Source organism: Heteronotia binoei, chromosome 7 (assembly GCF_032191835.1).
Source record: "Heteronotia binoei isolate CCM8104 ecotype False Entrance Well chromosome 7, APGP_CSIRO_Hbin_v1, whole genome shotgun sequence".
Taxonomy (NCBI): Eukaryota; Metazoa; Chordata; class Lepidosauria; order Squamata; family Gekkonidae; genus Heteronotia; species Heteronotia binoei.
Window position 1 is genome coordinate 134,956,570 of NC_083229.1, and position 21,105 is coordinate 134,977,674.

Here is a 21,105-nt window from a genome sequence, read left to right on the forward strand (position 1 = left end):
TGTTGTTTTGCAGGATGCGCTCCTGCATTTGCTGTGTTGTTCTTTAATACTGCTTGTTTTCCTGGGCAATGGCATCCTTCCAATCAGATTCCAGCAACGGTCCTGGGCTCCCATCCAATCACCTTTGCAGAGAACAAATGCCCGGCATGTGTGTGCGCCTGTTCTCTGATCCCACCCTTTTCCTGGGCAGCAGCTTCCTCCCTTTCTATCAGATCCTGGCAAGGGAGGTGCACCTGGTGCTTCCAGAGAATCACCTGTGTTGTTGGCAAGGGCAATGTGAACTGAAGGCGGCTGTGTTGGCTCAGTGCTGACCATTTCCCAGTTGCAGCATCTGCTCCTGCTCCCTCCAGACCTGGAGTATCAGCCCTGAGTGCACCGGCAGCCCTCTCTTGCAGCAGTGTCCTACAGCCTCCACAGGTGCCAGCTGTGTGGAGGTAGGGTCAGCTGGGGCGGGATCCAGTTCATCTCTCCGCTTCTGGGCAGAGGAGCTCTCTGAAGAAGCCCCACCAGGCAATATGGCTTCAGCAAGAGAGAGGTGGGGGTGCCGTGACTGCCTTGCCACAAACCACACAGAAGTCGAGGTGCTCTCTGGCAGCCTCCACCTCCAGGAGACAAGGGTGGACGGCAGGCATCTCTGACTGAGATGTTTGTGGCTGTTGGCTGCAGAGTGCCTGAGGGCAGGCATCCAAGAGGGTCACTCTCCTGATTGCTGCAGTGGTTGCTCTCGACAGTTGGCCCTTCAGTGCAGTGGGGGACATCAGCTTCTGCCGGCTGATCCGGGATGCAGAGCCCTGGCACACAGTCCCCTCCTGTGCTGCAGTGAGCAGGAACACAGCGCCCTCCATGGCAAACTTTGGGAAGAAATGTGCGCTGCATATTGGACATTTGGAAAAGAGCTAATGCTCAGCATGCATGCCTCTGCCCTGGTGGCAAGCTGGGCGGTAGTGGGCCGAGCAGAAGGCAGGATGAGAGATGGCAGCAGGCTCCGCTCACTTGGGTGGGATGAATGAGGCACACAGCGCGGCCAGCCCCTCTGTCTTCTGCCCGGGAAGTGCCTCTGCTTCCTACTAGACCAAGGCTGGGCTTCCCAGCACTGGGGCTCCTGCGCGTGGCTTGAAGCTGGCCGGCCTCGGACTCTGCAGGGCGACCCCCAGGGGGGCACTGGCCCAGGCGCCTCTCTCGCACTCCCCCCCGCCCCCCCGCTATGGGTTTCCCCCAGCGCCTCCGCGAGGGCAGCGCAGAAGGCAGCGCCCCCGCCCCCCCCCGCGGCCACTCCTCCGGGCCGCCTCCCTCCCTCCCTCCCTGCCTCCCGCTCGCCATGGAGACGCGCGCCGCCGCCGCCGCCGCGGGCAGAGGGCGAGGGCGGCGGGACCCCCCTCAGCTGCCGCCGCCGCCGCCGCCGCCCCTCGCGCCCATGGAGAACCTCAAGGAGCTGCAGGTGCGCGCGCCGGGCCGGGCCGGGCAGGGCAGGGCTGGGGAGAGAGCTGGGCAGGTGGCGCCGGGGGCCAGGGGGGCAGAGCTTCTTGCAAGGCGGCCTCTGCGGGGCGTCGACCTGCTGCTCCTTGGCCACCCCCCGCCCGCCCGCCCGCACCTCACGGGGCACCTTTTCTCGGACCGCCCTGCATATCCTGGGAAGGCCCAAACGCCAATTAATAGATGCCGGGCGGGGGGGGGGGGAGACTGTGTCGCAGGCCAGATCTTGGGTCCCGTCCGAACCCCCAAGCCGAGCCATGGGAGGGGAGGGGAGTGGGGCCGCAGCACTCTTTCCAAGGCTTCTTTGGGGTCCGGAGACGCTGTTGGAGATGATCAGCAGCCTTGTGTTTGGACCACCTTTGCTCACTTCCCGCCCCTCCTGGGCCCACCCACTTCTTGTAACAAAACCCATGGGACAATCTGTGCTTTTCCGAGAGAATTGAGCCAGAATGTCTTGCTAACCGCAGCTTCTCTGTCAGCAGGGCCTCCATTCTGCCTAAGAACAAAGTCGGCAACTTGTATGGCTTCCATTGATTCTGGGACACAACATGCAAATTAGTTGCTGACCTTGGACCGGTTTGGGTTTCTTGCACCGAGAATGGCTTGTGTGGTAGAAGCTTCCTTCCTGCATCTAGCTTGGAGATCTGTTCTAGCTGTGCAAGAAGGCTTCTTATATAGTGTATTCTTAAGCAGCTACTCCATTCTGAGCCCCCCTGCGTCCAGTGAACTTGGCCTCCAGTAACTCAGCTGCAGGTCAGGAAACTGGCGATTTGGGGGTGGAGCCTGGGGAGGACAGGGACTTCAGTGGGGCACCACACCATAGAGCTGGGGTGTCAAACTCATTTGTTATGAGGGACAGATCTGACATAAAGGAGACCTTGTCGGGCCAGGCCATGACGGGTTGGGCCGGGCTATTTCGGGCTGGGCCATGACAGTTCAGGCCATGTGTGTTCCTATTTAAGATTAAGTAGCAGAGATGTAACACAATTAAATATATATTTTACAAAAACTTAAAACATGCTTAAAATGTTAGCGTGCATTGGTCTTAAAGGTGCTTTCTTTGTATTTCTCCCATGGCAACCAGGGAACTGGGCAAAGAAAGCTGTGTCTCTTTCCTTCCTTCCCCAGGAGACGGGGGGGGGGGCTCAGCCAATAGAAGGAAGAGAGGCTTGGCTCAGTAGCTCTGGTGTGCAATTGAGAGAGCCTGGAAAAACAAGCTCTGCCTCTCCCCTTTCCTCCCCAAGGGAGGAGCCTCAGCCAATGGAGAAAACAGAGGTTTTGCTTTGTAGCTCCTGTGCGATTGAGCAAGCCTGACAAAGCAAGCAGTGATGCAGAAGGAAGCAAGATGTAGGGAGAGGGAAGCAGATGACAGCCAGTTGCTCGGGGGCCTGATAGGAGCCCTCCAGGGGCCTGATTCAGCCCCCAAACTGCATGTTTGACACCCCTGCCATAGAGTCTGCCCTCCCAAGCATCCATTTTCTCCTGGGGAACTGATCTCTGTAGTCTCGATATGAACTGTAATTCTTGGGGATCCCCAGGTCCTGTCTGGAGGCTGGCATCCCTATGTCAAGGACTGGTCAACTTCCATAGGATTTGTTGGCTTTGCTTATTGCAGATACATCTTGGGATGTATATACAGGTTTTGAGACTGTTGGTTCATTGAGGTTTGACTTAATGGCTCTACACAATTTTTGTTCATTGAGGTTTGACTTAATGGCTCTACACAATTTTTGTCAAACCTTGAATCTGGGACCTTGTGTTTGGATCAGGGTGTGTGTGCGCATTTGTGTGTGTGCTCCAGCATGGTGAACATCAAAGTCTTTTGAGATTTCAGGCCACAGAACCACCTTGAAGCTCAGAAAGGAACAAGTGTGAAATGCCAGCCCTGTGATTGGCGGGCAGCATTACTTTATAGAGGGCCTGCCAAACCTATGGCCTGATGGAGAAGAATGAAAACTCTCTTATGGACACTCCTTTTGCTCCTCTCTCTGGCCCTCCCCCGGCATGACTCAGTCTCTCCCTGGTGCATTTATTGTAATGTTATGTGTCAGTAGCTTAAAGCTGCATATGCTAAACTGTTTAAATTAATTTATGATTATTTTTATTATAATTATAATAATTTATAATTGTTGTATGATTATAAATATGGTGTTGCTCTCCCTGAGGCCTGCACTAGCAGGGGAGTGTGAGTCAGAAATGGAATAAATAAATACATTTTATTTAGTGTATTTTAATCCCATCTTTCCTCCCTGTAGCTCAGAGTGGTGCATGTCCTTCTTGGGCCTCCATTCTCTTTACAGCTATGCTGTGAGGTAGATTAGGCTGAGAAGAACTGATTGGTCCAACATTACACAGTGAGCTACCATGGTGGAGTGGGGAATTGAACCCAGGTCTCATAAATCCGTATATGCGTGGGGAATTTGAGTCTGAGTCCCCAGATCTTTGTCTGGCACTGCAGCCACAACATCACCCTGAGAACTTTGGTTTGCCCTGGTGTTTTGTGCCAGTGTTGAGAGCTTGGCATAGATAGCCTTGCTTTGCTGCAGTCTTGGATCCAGAACTGGTGTCAACAGGGCTCAAGAGTGCTGCCGGAAAGGATGTGGCTGGGGATCCTTGCTTCTGCTAAGCAGGGGTCACTCTGGCCAATGTCTTGGGGGGGGGCACATGGGATCCTTGATACAGCTTTTGTAATGAAAGAGAGGCAGGGCATGTGTTATGCAACAATGCCTGGGCATGGCAGCTGCGGGGCAGACTGGAAACTTGTGAGGCCGCATGGCTCAGACCATTCATGGATCCTTGGTGTTGATTCACCATCTCTCTCTCCCCCCTGCCCAGACTTGGCCAGACTTGAGCTTTTCTGGCAGTCACCGGCTTTCTTGCAACTTGGAGATGTTGGGATCAAAGTTCTCTTATTCTGATAGCAAGTGCAAGTTCATTCCTGCTGGTTTTGAAGGTCAGTGGTACACTTGGGTGTTGAGAGCTATAAGACGACCGAGGGCTTTTCCTCATGGTGCCCCCCCCCCCCCAAATTGGTTCTGGCTCCAGGCTGCTTTGGTTTAACTTGATTCCCATGTGCATTTTTGTGAAGGTATCATTTCTTGTATTGGATATGAAGCCATCACATGCTTTGCTTTTATTGTTGGTATTTGTGTAAATAAAAATATGTGTATTTTAAAAAATAAAAAGAAGGGATAGGTTGTCAGATGACAGGAAGCGGGAAGAGAAAGGCAGAATGGGAGGGGGAGAACTCGAGGAGGCAGGGTGATTGATCAGGGGTCGGGAGAAAGAGCTGGAGGCATAGAGAGGGAAGTTGGTTGACTGAGAAGGGGAAGAAGAGAAAGGGAGGAGGGAAAGATTGACAGATGTGAGGGGGTGAGAAAGAGGAGGAAGATTGTTAGGGAAGGAAGCAAAGTGGAGGCGGAATGTGACTGCCCACTTGTATGTTCTGATAGTGAAGTCAGCCACATTATATGCATCACAATGAAGGGAGACATTTGGAAGAATAGCCTGCCCTCCTCAAATGGAATGATACCTTAAGAGTTTTGCTGTTCTTGACTTTTTAGAGTTAAAAGTAAGTTGATCTAATTTTAATTGCCAGTCCTTCAAAATCTTATCTGGGGTATGAAAAGGTAATACAGAAAATAAAATTTTTAAAAAAGATAATTTTGGAAGAATGAGCATTTTAATCATTGCAATTCAATTAGGGTTGCCTGGTCTGTATTGGAAAATACTTGGAGACTTTGGGGGTGGAGCCAGGAGAGCCCGGGGTTTGGGGAGGGGAGGGGCCTCAGCATATATAATGCCACAAATCTATCCTCCAAATCAGCTGTTTTCTTCAGGGGAGCTGATCTCTGTAGGGTTCCAGGTCCTCCCGGCTGCCAGCAGAGGAGTTTCCTTGGCGTGCGTGGCACTATGACATCACTCAGAAGTCATAATCACACTGAGCATGTTGCATGGGGATGCTCTAGCATTTTGGTATGAAACTTAGTGGTTATTATATAATGAAAAAACCCTACACGAGGCTTCCAAGAATAATGTCACTCAGTCCCAGATGAGACCCTGGGTTCTTTATTACTCCGTTTCAAATTTAATTTCTTCAGTGGTACAAATTATAACAGAATAATTCATTTATTTGTATATTCTGTTATATTTATGTTCCTGAATTTAACAGAAGTAATATACAAACTACCTTACTAAGAAGGGAATCTTTTTATATTCATCAATTAGAAACATTAGTACCCAATGGTCTGAATCAATTGATTGATTTCAGCTGTTTCTTGTGAATTACGAACGGTTTCTTTAAGAGATACATTATTACATGTATATTAACCTAGTAACATATGGGCACTCCAAGGCGCATTTGATGACATAGTAGGCTTGAGTCCGCTAAAATAAATTTGATAAGCTTGATTTATATAAGGACTTTTTAATAATTACTAATGAATAACGTAAATGTAAATATATTGCATAAGACATGATTATTATTATTATTTTTAGTACATGAACAGTATAATGAAATTGACAAAATTTTTATAAATAATATTACACATGGTTAAAAACATTTTTGAATAATCAATTATTTCATTATTTAGGTTTTGGCTGAAGGCATTGCACTGCATCCGAAATAAAACTGATTGAAGGTCAGACTATGTAAATAAATATTAATAGTTAATAATTATTTTGATAATTGTATAAAATGAATGAATGAATGAATTATTGTTGTTCTGTTATAGTTTGTACCACTGAAGAAATTAAATTTGAAACGGAGTAATAAAGAACCCAGGGTCTCCGTCTGGGACTGAGTGACAGGACCTACTGACATTATTCTTGGAAGCCTCGTGTTGGGTTTTTTCATTATATAATTATGATACCGTCACTCCATTTTGTATAATTTGAATAAAACTTATGGTCCCATAGAGTTTTATACCAAAATGCTAGAGCATCCACGCACGACATGCCCAGCACGATGATGTCACTTCTGCGTGATGTCATAGCACCACACTCGTTGGGTACCATTGGAACTCTGTTGGGGTGGGGCTCCCCTGCCAGCTAATCCTGTGCCGGCAGGTGGGAGGCCCTGAGATTGGGGGAACCCCTGCCCCAGTGGGAGGTTGGGAACCTTAGATCTCTGCCAGCTGGAGACCAGTTGTAAAAGGAGGAGATCTCCAGACCCTACCTGGAGGCTGGCAACCCTAGTTGTTTTCTGCTTTGCCCGTCTAGTAAAACCCATTTTTTCTGCCTCCATGTTGTTTTGTATATCCCCCCTGTTATGTCTTGCATCCAAGTCTGCATGTTCAACACAGCGAAGGTTACAGAGGCAACCAATGGAAGCCCACTGGTCCCCGGATGTAGCTTGCTAATATGCTCCGCCAATCAAGATCTGTGGTGGGAAGTTTAACTGTCCAGGATTGGACCAGGCCAGATGGAGGGTTGTTCCGGGGCATGTATATAATCGGGACCCGGCCTGCGTTTCTCTCTCTTGTGATGTACTCGCCAATAAAGTATGTTGCCTTCAACACGCCTCGTCACTCAGTACATTACACCCTCTTTTACCCTCACCTTTTCTCTGCCAATCTTCTCCTCTTCTCTGCCAACTGACCTCCTCTCTATTTCTCCCCTTGCCCTTCTCTGACAAGCCCCCTCTTTCTTACCTGACCAGATGCCCCCTCTCTTTTGCCCTCCACCCTTTCTCCATCAATATTCCTCTCCCCTTCTCTGTCAACCTCTATCTCTCTCCCCCCTTTCTCTCCCCCTTTCCCCCCTCACTTCTCCATCAGTCTCCCCCTCCCCTTCTGTCAATCCACTCCCTCTCTCTCTTTCCCGCTCCCCTTATCAACAAGATATCTCCATCTCTCTTTCCTCCCCTCCCTGTTGCTGAGCCAGGCACGGCTCTGCTGAGTCCTCCTGGTCTCAGAACTGGTCTGGGCCCAATGTGGTTTTGAGGTCCAGGATGCTGTGCTGGCCACACCTGGAGCAGCTCCCAATATCTGGGCCTGGCTCCTGGCTGTGAAGGAAAAGGTGAGGTATGGGGGGGATTTAACCCCCCCCCCTGTAATTTTCTATATTTTTCCATTTTTTCTGCAAACCTGGGGAGGGGTGGTGGTCCACCAAATTGGGAGAAATCTCCTTTCTGTCATTGTGGGCCTGGTCTGTGGAAGCTGATACCTGTAGACAGACCCATAGTTGAGAGGTAGAGATCTAGATAACACGTGATGCAATATGATGATTTGTCAGAGGGTGGAGGAAGCTGATATGAAATGGCCATCATCTGCCCCTGAAGTGCAACAATGGTGGACTGGATCGCACACCCTCATTTCAGCCGTGGGGGCTCTGCCCACCAATGGAAGGACCCTCCGCCCCCCGCCCCGCACTCCATGCAATATGCTCCTGTCTGAGCAAAGGCTCCTTTTCCGCTGAAGGCAAGGGCCTCTGCGACAGGGAGGAAGTGGCAGGATCCAGCCCACAACTTTTCAGGGGTGCATTCCGGACATTTCAGAGAGGAGAATCCGTGTTTGCTCCGTTGAGCAAAACAAGCAGAGCAGAAGTTAAACTGACCAAGTGATAAATGAATAACAAAGCCACCTCCCCCCCCCCCCCCAAAAAAAAAAAAAAGAGCTCAGGCATGTAATTAGCAATAGACATAAAGAGTTCCAGACACCTAATATCTCTTTGAATCTTTCTTTCCACTTTGAAATATGTTGTCTCCTGAGCCAGGGCATTATGAGCTTCGTATTTATCACATTCTCGTATCCTGCCCTTCTCCCAGCCCAGCCTGGCTTTCACCCATTTGATTTATTTTGTGTTCCTAACACCCCGAGGAATTCAGTTGGGTTGCAGTGGGAGGTCCAGATGCAGAGGAGGCCTCTTCTGATCTCCTTGGCTGGCTTTCCGAGGGGCAAACAATGCACATCTCTGTATTCGGAAGATCTCTCTGGAGAGATTTGCTTAAAGAATCTGAAGAAAGACTTCCCTGCTTTGTATTCTTCAGAGGGTGCTTCTCTCTCTGTGGGTGCCCGTGTGAGACAGAGAGACAGAATTCCCTGATAAGTGTCTGTGAGTGGCAGAGGCAGGGGTGGTCTTAACCAATGGGCAGCTGCCCTGGGTGGGTTCCCATGGTAGCTGTGGCCTTGTGGGATGCGTCAGCCTCCTGCCTTGGGACAAGTCCAGACAGAGTGCAGGCATCCAGCTGAGTTCCACAAGAAGAACCTGCTGTTTGCAGCTGACCAATCCTGGGCTCTCACTTTCTGCTTGCAGTGATGGGGCTGGGGCCGCTGGCTTCCAGCCTCACCTGGGGCAAGACCCGCTCCTTGCTTGGCCCTGCCAAGGGTCCCAATGGGGGCTGGCAGTGTTTCAGGAGCCCCACCCTGGACCTTTCCCTTCCCTCTGCACCCTCCTCATCCTTGGACTGTGGGCAGGGGAGATTGAAACACAGCTTGTATTCAGGGTCTGTGCAGGTGGGGCTTCACAGAAGCACCCTGAAGAGAATGCTTTCTAAACATCCGCAGTGGGAAAGGTCAAGAACGCAGGTGCACAGATGTGGCTTCATGTACATGGCTTCTGCCAAGGGGCCTCCAGCCTCTCTGCTCTGTGGGATTTTGAGAGAGGGGGAGAGGGCTGCTGGGAGACCCCCCCCACCCACCTTCTGCCCTGCTGCATTTTTTAAAAAAGGAAAAGAGATGTTGGAAAGGAAAGGTCCCCTGTGCAAGCACCAGTTGTTTCCGACTCTGGGGTGACGTTGCTTTCACAACATTTTCACGGCAGGCTTTTTACGGGGTGGTTTGCCATTGCCCTCCCCAGTCATCTACACTTTACCCCCAGCAAGCTGGGTACTCATTTTACCGACCTTGGAAGGATGGAAGGCCAAGTCATCCTCGAGCCGGCTACCTGAAACCAGCTTCCACTGGAGGGGAAAAATGATTTCGGTTTGTAAAGGGCCAGTTTGTCAAGTAATAGTGAAGTTGTTCTGAGGTCCTAATATTTAACCAATTGTTTTGAACTATGGGCTGCCTTTCTCCCGGAAGGCCCAGCCCTCCTGGGAAGATCCCAGGACTTTCTCTGTGCTGAATGAGGCGGTGGGCACCCAGAGACTTTCCCCAGCTTGCCGGGAGCCTGCTTCTTGTGCCAGGCCCCAAACAGTGATTCTCACTCCGGCTTCCCACTCAGGTCGCCATCCTCCTGGCAGGTTTATCACAGAGAGATCTTCTCCTGAAAACTGTGCTAAGGAAGGCTGTCCTCCTATGAAGGTGACAGGGATTGTACTTCGCCTCTTTGAGGAAGCAGGAACGGGAAACAGCTTTCCTTGTCCACGTATCTGTTGGAGGCTGCAACACTTCTCTACTTTAGATGACACTTGGAGTGAGAAACCACCTGGAGTTGAAATAAGGAGTCATAGACAAGATTTCCAACACAGCACAAGCACTTTAAACTTCATCAGTGAAGCATGGGAAGACATCAGCACTTTATTGAAAATTTTGAGAGTCACATGGACTGATCGACTTGGAAGTATTCTAGATATGAACAACTGTGTTTGGAATATTGAACTCTGGCATTGAACTTTGAATTCTGATATTGAATTATAGTTTGGTCTTTAATTGTGATACTTGACTATATAAACTGTTATTTGTAATATATCCACAGTTTCAGTTGTTTGCAACCTCCAGGCAGGTCCTGGGGATTTCCCTTTATTATGACTGATCTGCAGACCACAGAGATCAATTCTCCTGGAGAAAATGGCTGCTTTGTGTGGCCTTCTACCTCTGCTGTGGCATTCTCCTCCCCAGACTCTGCCCTCTCTAGGCTTCAAACCCCCTCCTCAATTTCCAGGAATTTCCCAATCTGGAGTTGGCAACCCTAAATTTCCACTGAAGTTTCTTGTCCTTTTAAGCTCTCTTTTAGTCCGCTTCTAGCTCAAGGACAGTTTCCATTGAAGGAGCTGGGAATTCTTCTTACTTTGTCCAGAAGATGCTCACCTTTAGATTTCAAGTCTCCAGAGGAAAAGAAATGCAAAGGGTGTTTTTCTTTTCTTGGACAGCTGCTGCAACAGCGCAAATTGCAGAAGTGGCCTTCTGCCTCCCTGCAAAGCCATGGATTCAGATCTGGGGTGGGTAGTCCCATTCACAGGCTGGTGGCCCTCGGGGTAGTCCAAGCGTCCGCCCTGGGAGTTTCATGAGGCTTCGGCCTGGCTGCTTCAAGAGCAACGTCATCACCATCCTGGGCTCTGAGGAAGCAGCCATGGTGGCCGTGGCCTTGTGGGATGCCTGCGGACAAGTCCAGACAGAGTGCAGGCATCCAGCTGAGTTCCACACTGTCTCCCGGGAGCCAGTGACCCAGCCTGCTCTCCCCCATGCTGAGTTCTTTGCACAAAAGAAGCCCACATCCTCTTGCTTTTCATAGCCTCGCCTTGAACGAGGTCCTTGCTAATGAATGGGAGTCAGTGGTTCGTAAAGGAGGGCAGGGGAAGGCTTTCAAATGCTGCCAGGATCAGTTTCCAGATCAGGTTTGCTCTCAGCAACCTGCGTTTTGCACACCTAAACTGAAGGGGTGTCTGATTACCCACCGATACCAACTGTTTGCCGCACAGAGGCCTGGTGTTGATTTACAGGTTACTGCTGTTGCTGGCCCGTTCCTCAAAGTTGACCGGCTCTTGCCTTGCATTCCTCATTGTTTCCTGGTGGCAGCTTGAGATTTAAGGGCAGGATTTAAGTCGGGGCTGCCAACCTCCAGGCAGGGTCTGTAGATCTCCCAGAATTACAACGGAGCTCCAGGTCTCAGAGATCTGTCCCTTTGGGGAAACGGCAGTTTCAGGCGGGGGGCTCCGAGGGCACTACAGGGGGAGACCTGCAAGGAACTTGCAGGGAGGGGGCATTCCTCTGACTTGCCTTCCTTCCCGGCTCTCCCCCCTTCTCTGTCCAGATTCCCCCCCTCTTTCTATCAGTCTCCCCTCCCCTCACCCCCTTCCCTTCTCAGTGTTCCCCCTCTTGTTTCCCCACCCCTTATCCATCTCCCCCTCCCGACAATTCCTCCCTCTTTTTTCGCTTTCTCTCCCCCCCTCACCTCGGGAGACAGGCTAGCTGTGGTGGCCTAAGTGTGCAAGGAAATCTGAGTAGTGTCAGTGTGGCCCTGATCGGAGGGTTTCGGGATCTGCAAGGGCTTGCGGGGGTGGGGAGTCCTCATTTCCCTTCCCTGTTAGGGTTGGCAGCTCCAGTTTGGGAATTTTTTGGGTGTGTGTGTGTGGAGCCTTGGAAGGGTGTCGTTTGGGGAGGGAAGCAACCTCAGCAGGGTAGAATGCTACAAAGTCCTCCCTCCTTGTATTTCTGGGAGATCTCCACCCCCCCTGGAGGCTGGCAACCCTTCCCCTCCTATAGCCAGTCTCCTTTTAGCCCCTGTGTCTTAAGCTCTCTCACCTGGGCCAGGCCCACTTGCTTGGCCAGGAACTCGCAAGAACTTGTGAGGGGGGTAACTTTCCCCTGTGTCCCTCCCTGACACCATTTCCTCTCTCTTTCCTTCTCATGGCAACCCTCATAGCCTCTCCCTTTCCCTGCCTCATAGAATCATAGACTTGTAGAGTTGGAAGGGACCTCCAGGGTCATCTAGTCCAGCCCCCTGCACAATGAAGGAAACTCACAGATACCTGCCCCTAAATTCACAGGATCTTCATTGCTGTCAGATGGCCATCTAGCCTCTGTTGAGAAACCTCCAAGGAAGTAGATCCCACCACTTCCTGAGGAAGCCTGTTCCACTGAGGAATCGCTCTAACTGTCAGGAAGTTCTTCCTAATGTTGAGCCGGAATCTCTATTGATTTAATTTCAACCCATTAGTTCTGGTCCTACCTTCTGGGGCCACAGAAAACAATTCCACACCATCCTCTAGATGACAGCCCTTCAAGCACTTGAAGATGGTGATCATATCACCTCTCAGCCACCTCCTCTCCCCAAGCTAAACATCTCCAGCTCCTTCAACCTTTCTTCATAGGACTCAGTCTCCAGACCCCTCACCATCTTCGTCACCATCCTCTGGACCCATTCCAGCTTGTCTATATCCTTCTTAAAATTTGCTGCCCAAAACTGAACACAATACTCCAAGTGAAGTCTTACCAGAGCAGAGTAAAGTGATACAATCACATCACATGATCTGGACACTATACGTCCGTTAAGAACATAAGAGAAGCAATGTTGGATCAGGCCAATGGCCCATCCAGTCCAACACTCTGTGTCACACAGTGGCCAAAAAAGTTATACACACACACACAGACACATATATATATATACACAATGTGGCTAATAGCCACTGATGGACCTCTGCTCCATATTTTTATCTTTCCCCCTCTTGAAGCTGTCTATGCTTGTAGCTGCCACCACTTCCTATGGCAGTGAATTCCACATGTTAATCACCCTTTGGGTGAAGAAGTACTTCCTTTTATCCATTTTAACCTGAGTGCTCAGCAATTTCATCGAATGCCCACAAGTTCTTGTATTGTGAGAAAGGGAGAAAAGTACTTTCTCTACTTTCTCCATCCCATGCATTATCTTGTAAACCTCTATCATGTCACCCTGCAGTTGATGTTTCTCCAAGCTAAAGAGCCCCAAGTGTTTTAACCTTTCTTCATAGGGAAAGTGTTCCAACCCTTTAATCATTCTAGTTGCCCTTTTCTGGACTTTTCCCAATGCTATAATATCTTTTTGAGGTGCAGTGACCAGAATTGCACACATTATTCCAAATGAGACTGCACCATCGATTTATACAGGGGCATTATGATACTGGCTGATTTGTTTTCAATTCCCTTCCCATTTATACTCACTCTCTGCTTCCTATTAATTAGCCAGTTTTTGATCCACAAGAGAACCTGGGCCCAGGAAGAATAACCGCAGGGAGATAAAGAAAGTACTGTGTGAATTTTCACACGTGAATACAGGACTGTTTAGTAATTGCCAGTTTGGTGTAGTGGTTAAGTGTGCGGACTCTTATCTGGGAGAACCAGGTTTGATTCCCCACTCCTCCACTTGCACCTGCTAGCATGGCCTGGGTCAGCCATAGCTCTGGCAGAGGTTGTCTTTGAAAGGGCAGCTGCTGTGAGAGCCCTCTCCAGCCCCACCCACCTCACAGGGGGTCTGTTGTGGGGGAGGAAGGTAAAGGAGATTGTGAGCCGCTCTGAGACTCTTCGGAGTGGAGGGCGGGATATAAATCCAATATCTTCTTCTTCATCATCTTCTTTGTTGATAGAACCTTTGATGTGCCATCTTTAAGTATGCATTCTGCTATTACTCTGTATCAGTTCTAATTCTTGGCTCAATAGAAGCACATGGATTCTCAATAAAACCATACTTTGTTTCAACTCAAGGACTGGTTACTTTGAGATCCACTTGCTTGACAGCAGTGACCAGAATTGCACACAGTATACACACAAACACACACACACACACACACACACTGGCTAATAGCCACTGATGGACCTCTGCGCCATATTTTTATCCAATCCCCTCTTGAAGCTGGCTATGCTTGTAGCCGCCACCACTTCCTGTGGCAGTGCATTCCACATGTTAATCACCCTTTGGGTGAAGAAGTACTTCCTTTTATCCATTCTAACCCAACTGCTCAGCCTGTAATTTCCCGGAACTCCTCTGGAACCCTTTTTAAAGATGGGGGTGACATTTGCTACCTTCCAGTCCTCAGGAACGGAGGCAGATTTCAATGAAAGTTTACATATTTTTGTCAGAAGATCCAAGTTCAACTTTGAGTTCTTTCAAAACTCTTGGATGTATGCCATCCAGACCTGGTGACTTATTAGTTTTTAATTTGTCTATCAGTTGTAGGACCTCCTCTCTTGTCACCTCAATCTGACTCAGGTCTTTCAACACCCCTTCCAAAATTAGCGGTTCTGGAATGGGCAGACACTTCTCATCTTCCACAGTGAAGACAGAGACAAAAAATGCATTCAGCTTCTCAGCCATTTCCCTATCCTCCTTCAGTAATCCTTTTACCCCTTGGTCATCCAAGGGCCCCACTGCTTCCCTGGCTCATTCCTTTTCAGCCATTGACCAGCTGACTTTTTAGTGCCTCCCCTCTTCAGCTGTGTATATCAGCTGTGCATTTATAGCTCATCTTTCTTGGCAGTCATTGAAACCAAAGCTGCTTACAGTATTCTCCTCTCCTTTTTGTCTGCACAATGACCCTCTGAGTTAGGCTAGGCTGAAAGTCTGTGACTTGTCTGAGATTACCCAGTGAGCTTCCACAGCAAGAAGGGGATTTGAACCTAGGGCTCCCAGGCCCTGTGCTGAAGCTCTAACTGCTGCACCATGCTGGCTATCATGGGCGGGGGGGCTGCTGTTGATGGGTAGAAGCAGCCAGGCCTCGGTGAGTCATGCCAGTCAGGTGGTATCAAGTCCCAGAGAGGTTGCTGCCAGGCCTAGGGTTGCCAGCCTTCAGGTGGGACCTGGAGATCTCCCAGGATTACAGGTGCACTTCAGACGACAGGGATCTCTCCTCCGGGAGAAAATAAGTGGTGTGGGCAGAAGCTGTGGCGTTATATATGACTGAGGCCGCTCTCCTCCTCAAATCCTCCTCAGATTCTACCATGAAATTTCTAGAAATTTCCCAACCTTGAGTTGGCAACTCTAGCCAGGCCTGCCCCCAGTGAGTCTTCCCTGAAAGGCCAAAATAGGTCCCTCCCCCACCTTTTTTCTCCTCAAAAACCCAGCCTGGAGTCTGTGGTTGCTTAGCAACAGCCACTGAGGGGATGCATTATTGAAAGCTACAGGTGCTTCTTCTATCATCTTTGGGCTTTTACAGCCCCCCCCTTTTTAATTTCACATTTTCCTGCAAACCTAAGACCCTTTTCCACTTGTAGAAAGATCTATCTTTCCCGTTCACAGCTCCTGCCGCTGGATTTATGTCTCCAAAACTTTGGCTGACTTGGCTATTAGTTTATACTCCATGAGGCCCCTCTCCTTCCACAGGCCCACGCTCCACAGAGGATTCACCCCTGAATAGCCAGGAATATCCCAACCTGGAGTTGGCAGCCCTAGTATAAGTGGCTGGGGAAGGAATCTCTGCCACTGATTTTGCAGCTTCCCACTTTTTAGCACAGCCACCTCTTGCCTTGGGCTCTATGGCCCTTCCTTTAAAAAACAACCAGGAAATTTGGCCCCAGTGTAATTTAGTTCCATTCGAACAGGAGGTAATGAGGCACTGATTTATGACTGAATTGAGCTTTATTCCCAGGGCTGTATCCTGGAGGCTTGGCAGAGACCAGCACCTGAGACACTGCGGTCTGTCTTTGCACAGAACTAAGGACTAGGGCTGGTTTCAGGTGAGTGGCAGGAATTCTGCACACTTCTTTTCAGATAAATGAAATGCTGCCTTCACCTACCTTACCTGGGGACTCCTGCCTTTCAGGTAATTTCGCTTTCACAGAGCTCATTCCTATTTTTCCTCTGGCCTTCTAGCTGTGCATCAAAGACATTGATGGGCAGGTTGCCACAACAGTATCCCAGCTTTAAATAAACCACTTGAGTTTGGGGCGGTTTCTGTTCATCCGACAGTGCCCCCTATGCCGGTATCATAGTGTAGCAGGCCCATGTCCGCATTGCTAATGTGCCGCAACCATGGCCCTGCGGCTGGGTTGGGTAGTTTTTTCCTGTGTCCTACTATGTGGTGCGCAGAAACAGACAAGGGCACATCAGAGTGGGGTTGGGGGTGGGGGAGAGAAGAGGATGCACTAGAAATGGAGTGACTTGATCACACTGCCAGTGTTTCCATGATGTGTCTGGGGGAATCAGGGGAAGCTGTCTGAATTGGCCGGTGTCATTTTAGCAGAGAGTGAGGACGAGTGGGGCCCAGATGTACATGTGTGATCATGCCTATTTAATCCAGAGCAGAGGGGTGGCTCTGGCAGCCCAGACTGCTCATCTGATTGCACCCATTGCCCCCCCCCCCCAGGGATATTTGGTGGTTCCCTCACGTGACAAATAAGGATTCTGGAGTTGTCTGGTGGGCCTTTTACAATGAAGTTTCTTTTTGATAGACAAGGCAAGTCCACGCCAGTTTTCTCAAAAGCACTCCTGTTGCTAGGTATGAGGCTTGTCAACCTCCAGGTGGGGCCTGGAGATCTCCCAGAATGAAAACTGATCTCCAGACTAAAGAGATCCCAGTCTAAAGAGATCCGTTTCCTCAGAAGAAGTTGCTTCCGATGACAGAGCTCTGCAAAGAGCCTCTCCTTCCCAGACTTCACTGTCCCCAGGCTGCAGCCCTAAATCTCCAGGGATTTTCTGACCTGGAGTTGGCAACCTGGTCAGGCATTAGGGAGTGAAAGCCAGTATAGTGGGGCTTGCTAGTCGTCCACCACTGATTTAAACTGTAAAGCATTTCCTGGATGTGATCCTTGAACCTGGGGCTTGTTTTCTTGAGCAGTTTATCATGTGATTTAAAGCAAGCCCCAGCATACTGACTTGATGTCCTGCCCTCAGAAATGGCACACGCTTCTCTCAAACTTGGAATGGTTTTTTGTTGTCCTGCATGGATATTGCCGTGTTGCTTTTGAAGAGGGACCTTAAAACATTAACATGGAAGTTAACAGTTCTTACAAAATGGAATGTCATGTTGCATTTATAGTTGTTGCCACTGGATGGCACCATGACACCACTTTTTATATTTGCATTGTTAAGTGCGGTGGCATCAGTTTTGGGTGGGTTGCAGAAGTTGATTTTATCTGCAAGGAGGCTGAGATTGGTTTGGTGCAATATCATAGCCACTTATAAACCCAGCGCTAAAGATGACTGTTTTTTTCTCTTCTGTGCTTGTGCAGCTGTTCTCTAAAGCAGTGATTGCGTATGTTGCTCATATGTTAGGTTGGTGCATCAGAGGGATGATTGGTGGAGATGGTGTGATGGTGCATGGGATCAGATGTCAACATTTCACCTACTCAGAGAGCAACTCTCCTGAATTTGATGGATGTCCCCTTGCTGAGGTGCCCACTTTGGCTTTTGGTAGCCTTCTTTAGCCTGGAGTGCAGCTTAGCGCTCCGCCCTTCTCCTCATGATACTTCATGTGGCAGGCAGAGCTCTGTTTCTGTTTCACTTTTGTCTTCTCTGTGTTCCTTTTGGTTTCTTGGACACATTTATGGTGGCCCCTGTCCCCCAACAATGGCCAGGGAGGGGACCTGGCAACCCTAATAGTTGCCCTCTCTGGCTGAAAAATGTCATGGTTTTAAAGGAAGTGGTCTGATGGAGGGTGGTGGGCAGGACATGGTCATTCCTTTTGGTTCTCTGTTTCCATTTGCAGCACCGCAGCCCCTGCTCCCCAGGAGAGCACTGCAGGCCAAACTTCCTTACAAAGAACTGCTCGGGATCCCTGCTGAGTTTTCAGGAGGGCTCCACAGCCATCAGCACTGGAGTCTGAATTCTCTAAAAACAAAAAACAAATGTTAACAAAAGGCACAGTCACCCACACTGAGCACTATGCTGGTTACTGTTCGTATGTGGTGTGCGTACAAAAACAAATAAAAGTGACAAACAGTGTCAGGTTGATTCCTTGTCCGGCCAGTGCTTGACTTAGCACTAAAATGGTTGCTCAAGATAGAAACAAACAAGGAACAAGAGAAGGCCTGCCAACAAGCACCTGGGAAGACTGATAGTTGGGCTTGGACGCTAACCTTGCCCTGCGTCTCCTAAATCAATACTGCCATAACAACGCAAACAGTACGCTGGTTTCATCTCCATAGCTTGTTCTCGTGAGTTCTGTCGGAATAGCTGACTGCTTTTGGTGTGCTGGATCCAGTCAGAGGCATTCTGGTTGGGAACCAACAGCCGTGGTCTCCTTGAGGAATGTCAGGGTAACTTCCAAGGTACCTGATCTGCATAAGAGATCCTCGGGGTCCAACATTTTTTTGTCCCAAGGGTTTGGACCAGTGAGGCCCATGCTGGTTATACTGGCTTGCAGTTAAGAATTAGTTGCAGGCTTCCAAACTTTGGCTCACCAGATGTTTAAATCAGGAAGACGGCAGCTTTGGAAGCAGAGCGTTTCTAGAGTTTTGAAGGTAAGTGGCTTAGGCATGGACTCGTCGCACTTAGTTCAAAACATGTTTTCCCTCCTGTAGTTGGATTCCAAAAGACATACTGCTGCTTCTTCTGAAATCTGTATTTGTTTAAAATATAAGAAACAATTGTGTAAGTGGAAGCAACACTGCACTGCTGAGGAGTCCATTTTGTGTCACACCATTGAGTTCAGTGTACATGCAGTTCTATAAATGATAGCCTTGGAAAAGCTGGGAAGGAGGCAGGCTGTCACTGTCCAGGGGGTGGGGGTCTGCTGGCCCCTCAAGTGTCGTTAACTCGGCAGCCCTCCGATTCTGAGGCCACAGCGACCCCGAGCCTCGCCGAAGCCCCACCAGGCGGGGGGGGGGGGACACGGGGGGGCCCCACAGTGTCTCTGGTGGGCTTTTCTTGCATAGAGCTTTTTTTAAAAAAATGCTATTTTCCATTGGAGAAAGATTAATGTATCATAATTATTGTTTTCATGCATGTAATAAAGTGTTGTGTATTGAATGATAAGTATTGTATGATTGTATGCATTTGCATCTGGCTTTTAGGTTCCATGCTCGGAGCTCCTGAAATATCACACAAATCGAAAAGCAAGTGGGATGAGGAGGGCAGGGGACGTTTGGATTATGGCTGTGATTAAGGGAACTCGCTGCTTTTTTGGGATAATTTCCCTGTTGTACCAGACTTCCTATTATGTTTTTTCCTCTAGGAATTCATGAAGGTATTATGAAAACTCTGTAGGAGAGGGGATACAGTTAAACTCTGGTCACTGGGCCTCGCTCCAATCTCCCCCCCCCCCCCATCACCCCTTCAGGGCTGGATTGACAGGCGGAGGTCCTAAGCCTTCCTTCCTGTTTAAGAGGCCCCAGAGAGCATCTCCTCAAAATAGTACTTTCCCCAAATGCAGGCACCTCATAGAATGAGGCTTCACAGTTTCCCAGTGCCTAAGGCGAGTTCTGACCCCTTCCCCAGCATGACTGGCATTCTGATGCTGAATCTCCAATGTCATGATGGTTTCTTCCTTAATATGGGCTGCTTGATATGAAATGCAGAGACTGAAATGTTTAATATGGATAAATTTGAGCTTTGTGTATTGCAGTCTTCACTATACAGTCTGGGCTGATTTTGGCATGTGATGGATGGATTTTTATTTCAACAACCTGACTTATTGATTTGCATCCTTCTCCTCCCACCTCATTTGGACCGTTAGAAAAATGAATGGCAGCAGGTTTATGAACATCTGTCTCAGCGACGGCATGTAAAAGGAACCTCCATAAACAGAGGTTGTATATCTCTAAATACAAATTCAGGGACTGAACAACAGAGGAAGCTGGTTCCATTCTCTTGGGAGCATTTTCTGCTCACTTCTGGTAACAGAATGTTGGACTGGAGCCGTGGTTCTTCTTCTGGGGCTCTGGGAGTTATACCCTTCGAAGTCCACTGTCTTCTATGAACTGAACAGTGCAATCCTAAAAACAGTGACACCTTTTTAAGCCCACTGATTTCAGAGAGCTTAGAAGGGTATGACTCTACGGAAGCCTTGCCATGTAAATATGGTAATGTTGTTATGGTTTATTTGTAAGCCTCAAAGATGCAGCCAGCACTGTTTGCTGAATATAAATTAGGTTCACAGCTCCAAATGAGACTGGGAGAAAAAAAGCAACCATGAAGTCATGTTTTGCTTTGCAGCGCCTTGGGTTACCTGTTGCCTAGCAACTTTCCCGGCTGTTTTGACCAGGCTGTGGAAGGTAATTGCCGTAGAGGTGAAATGAGATCTTTCAATCTTACCTGTTGCTTTCCTAAATCATTGGACTTTTATTGTGTGTGTTTAACAAAACCCATGGTAAGAAGGCTCAGAAAGGCCAGAGTCACATGTGGATTGAAAACAAACTTTTAAAATTTATACCTCATGCTGAGAAACACCCATTTTAGAATTTCTGGGAGGCAGGGCTCAGAGAGGTCTTTTCAGCCCTTCTCCCTCACCTGTTCTGCTGACCCTCGGTGGGGGTGTGCATTGTGGCAGAAGTGTTGCCAACCTCCAGGTGGTACCTGGGGATCTCCTGCAATTCCAGTTGCTCTCCCAATGACTTTCCCTGGATGAAATGGCTGCTTCAGAAGGCGGGCTCTATGGCATTATAGCCTGCTGCTGTCCCTCCCCAGGCTCCACCTCCACCCACATCTCTAACCCAGAGCTGGCAGCCCTCGTGAGATCTCCTCGGTCAGGAGGTCTTTTTCCAACCAGGCCATGTGGGGTATCTCTGGGGCTGGGAAAGCTACTCTTGAGGGCACTCAAAGAGCCACTGGATGCTGCAGTAGGCACGAGGAAATATCCTGCCATGTCCAATGTCTCAAGCTCAATTAAAGTGGGCTAAAATCTGTGATGCTTTGCATTTGTTCACTGCTTGGAAATGGCTGTGGTGGGAAACCAAAAGGCTGGTGACAAAAGCTTTCCTCCACAGTCAAATACTACACATGTTTTCTTGTTGACTTAGCAGTACTGCTTGTAAGTAAGGTTGTGAACCTCCCGTTTTCTCCATGCTGCGTTCCTTCCTTCCCATGAAGTTGAGCTCCTGGTTGGTTTCAGGACTCAGCATCTGA

General features: G+C 49.1%; 1 protein-coding gene across 1 annotated transcript in view; it reads left to right on the forward strand.

Annotated features, from left to right (window-relative positions):
* Nucleotides 1-1,204: 1,204 nt before the first annotated feature.
* Nucleotides 1,205-21,105, forward strand: part of DNAH5 (dynein axonemal heavy chain 5) — a 266,064-nt gene continuing 246,163 nt past the window's right edge. The window contains exon 1 of the mRNA XM_060244379.1: nt 1,205-1,438. Within this exon, the coding sequence (XP_060100362.1) occupies nt 1,205-1,438 (234 nt within the window). The remainder of the gene's footprint in view (nt 1,439-21,105) is intronic.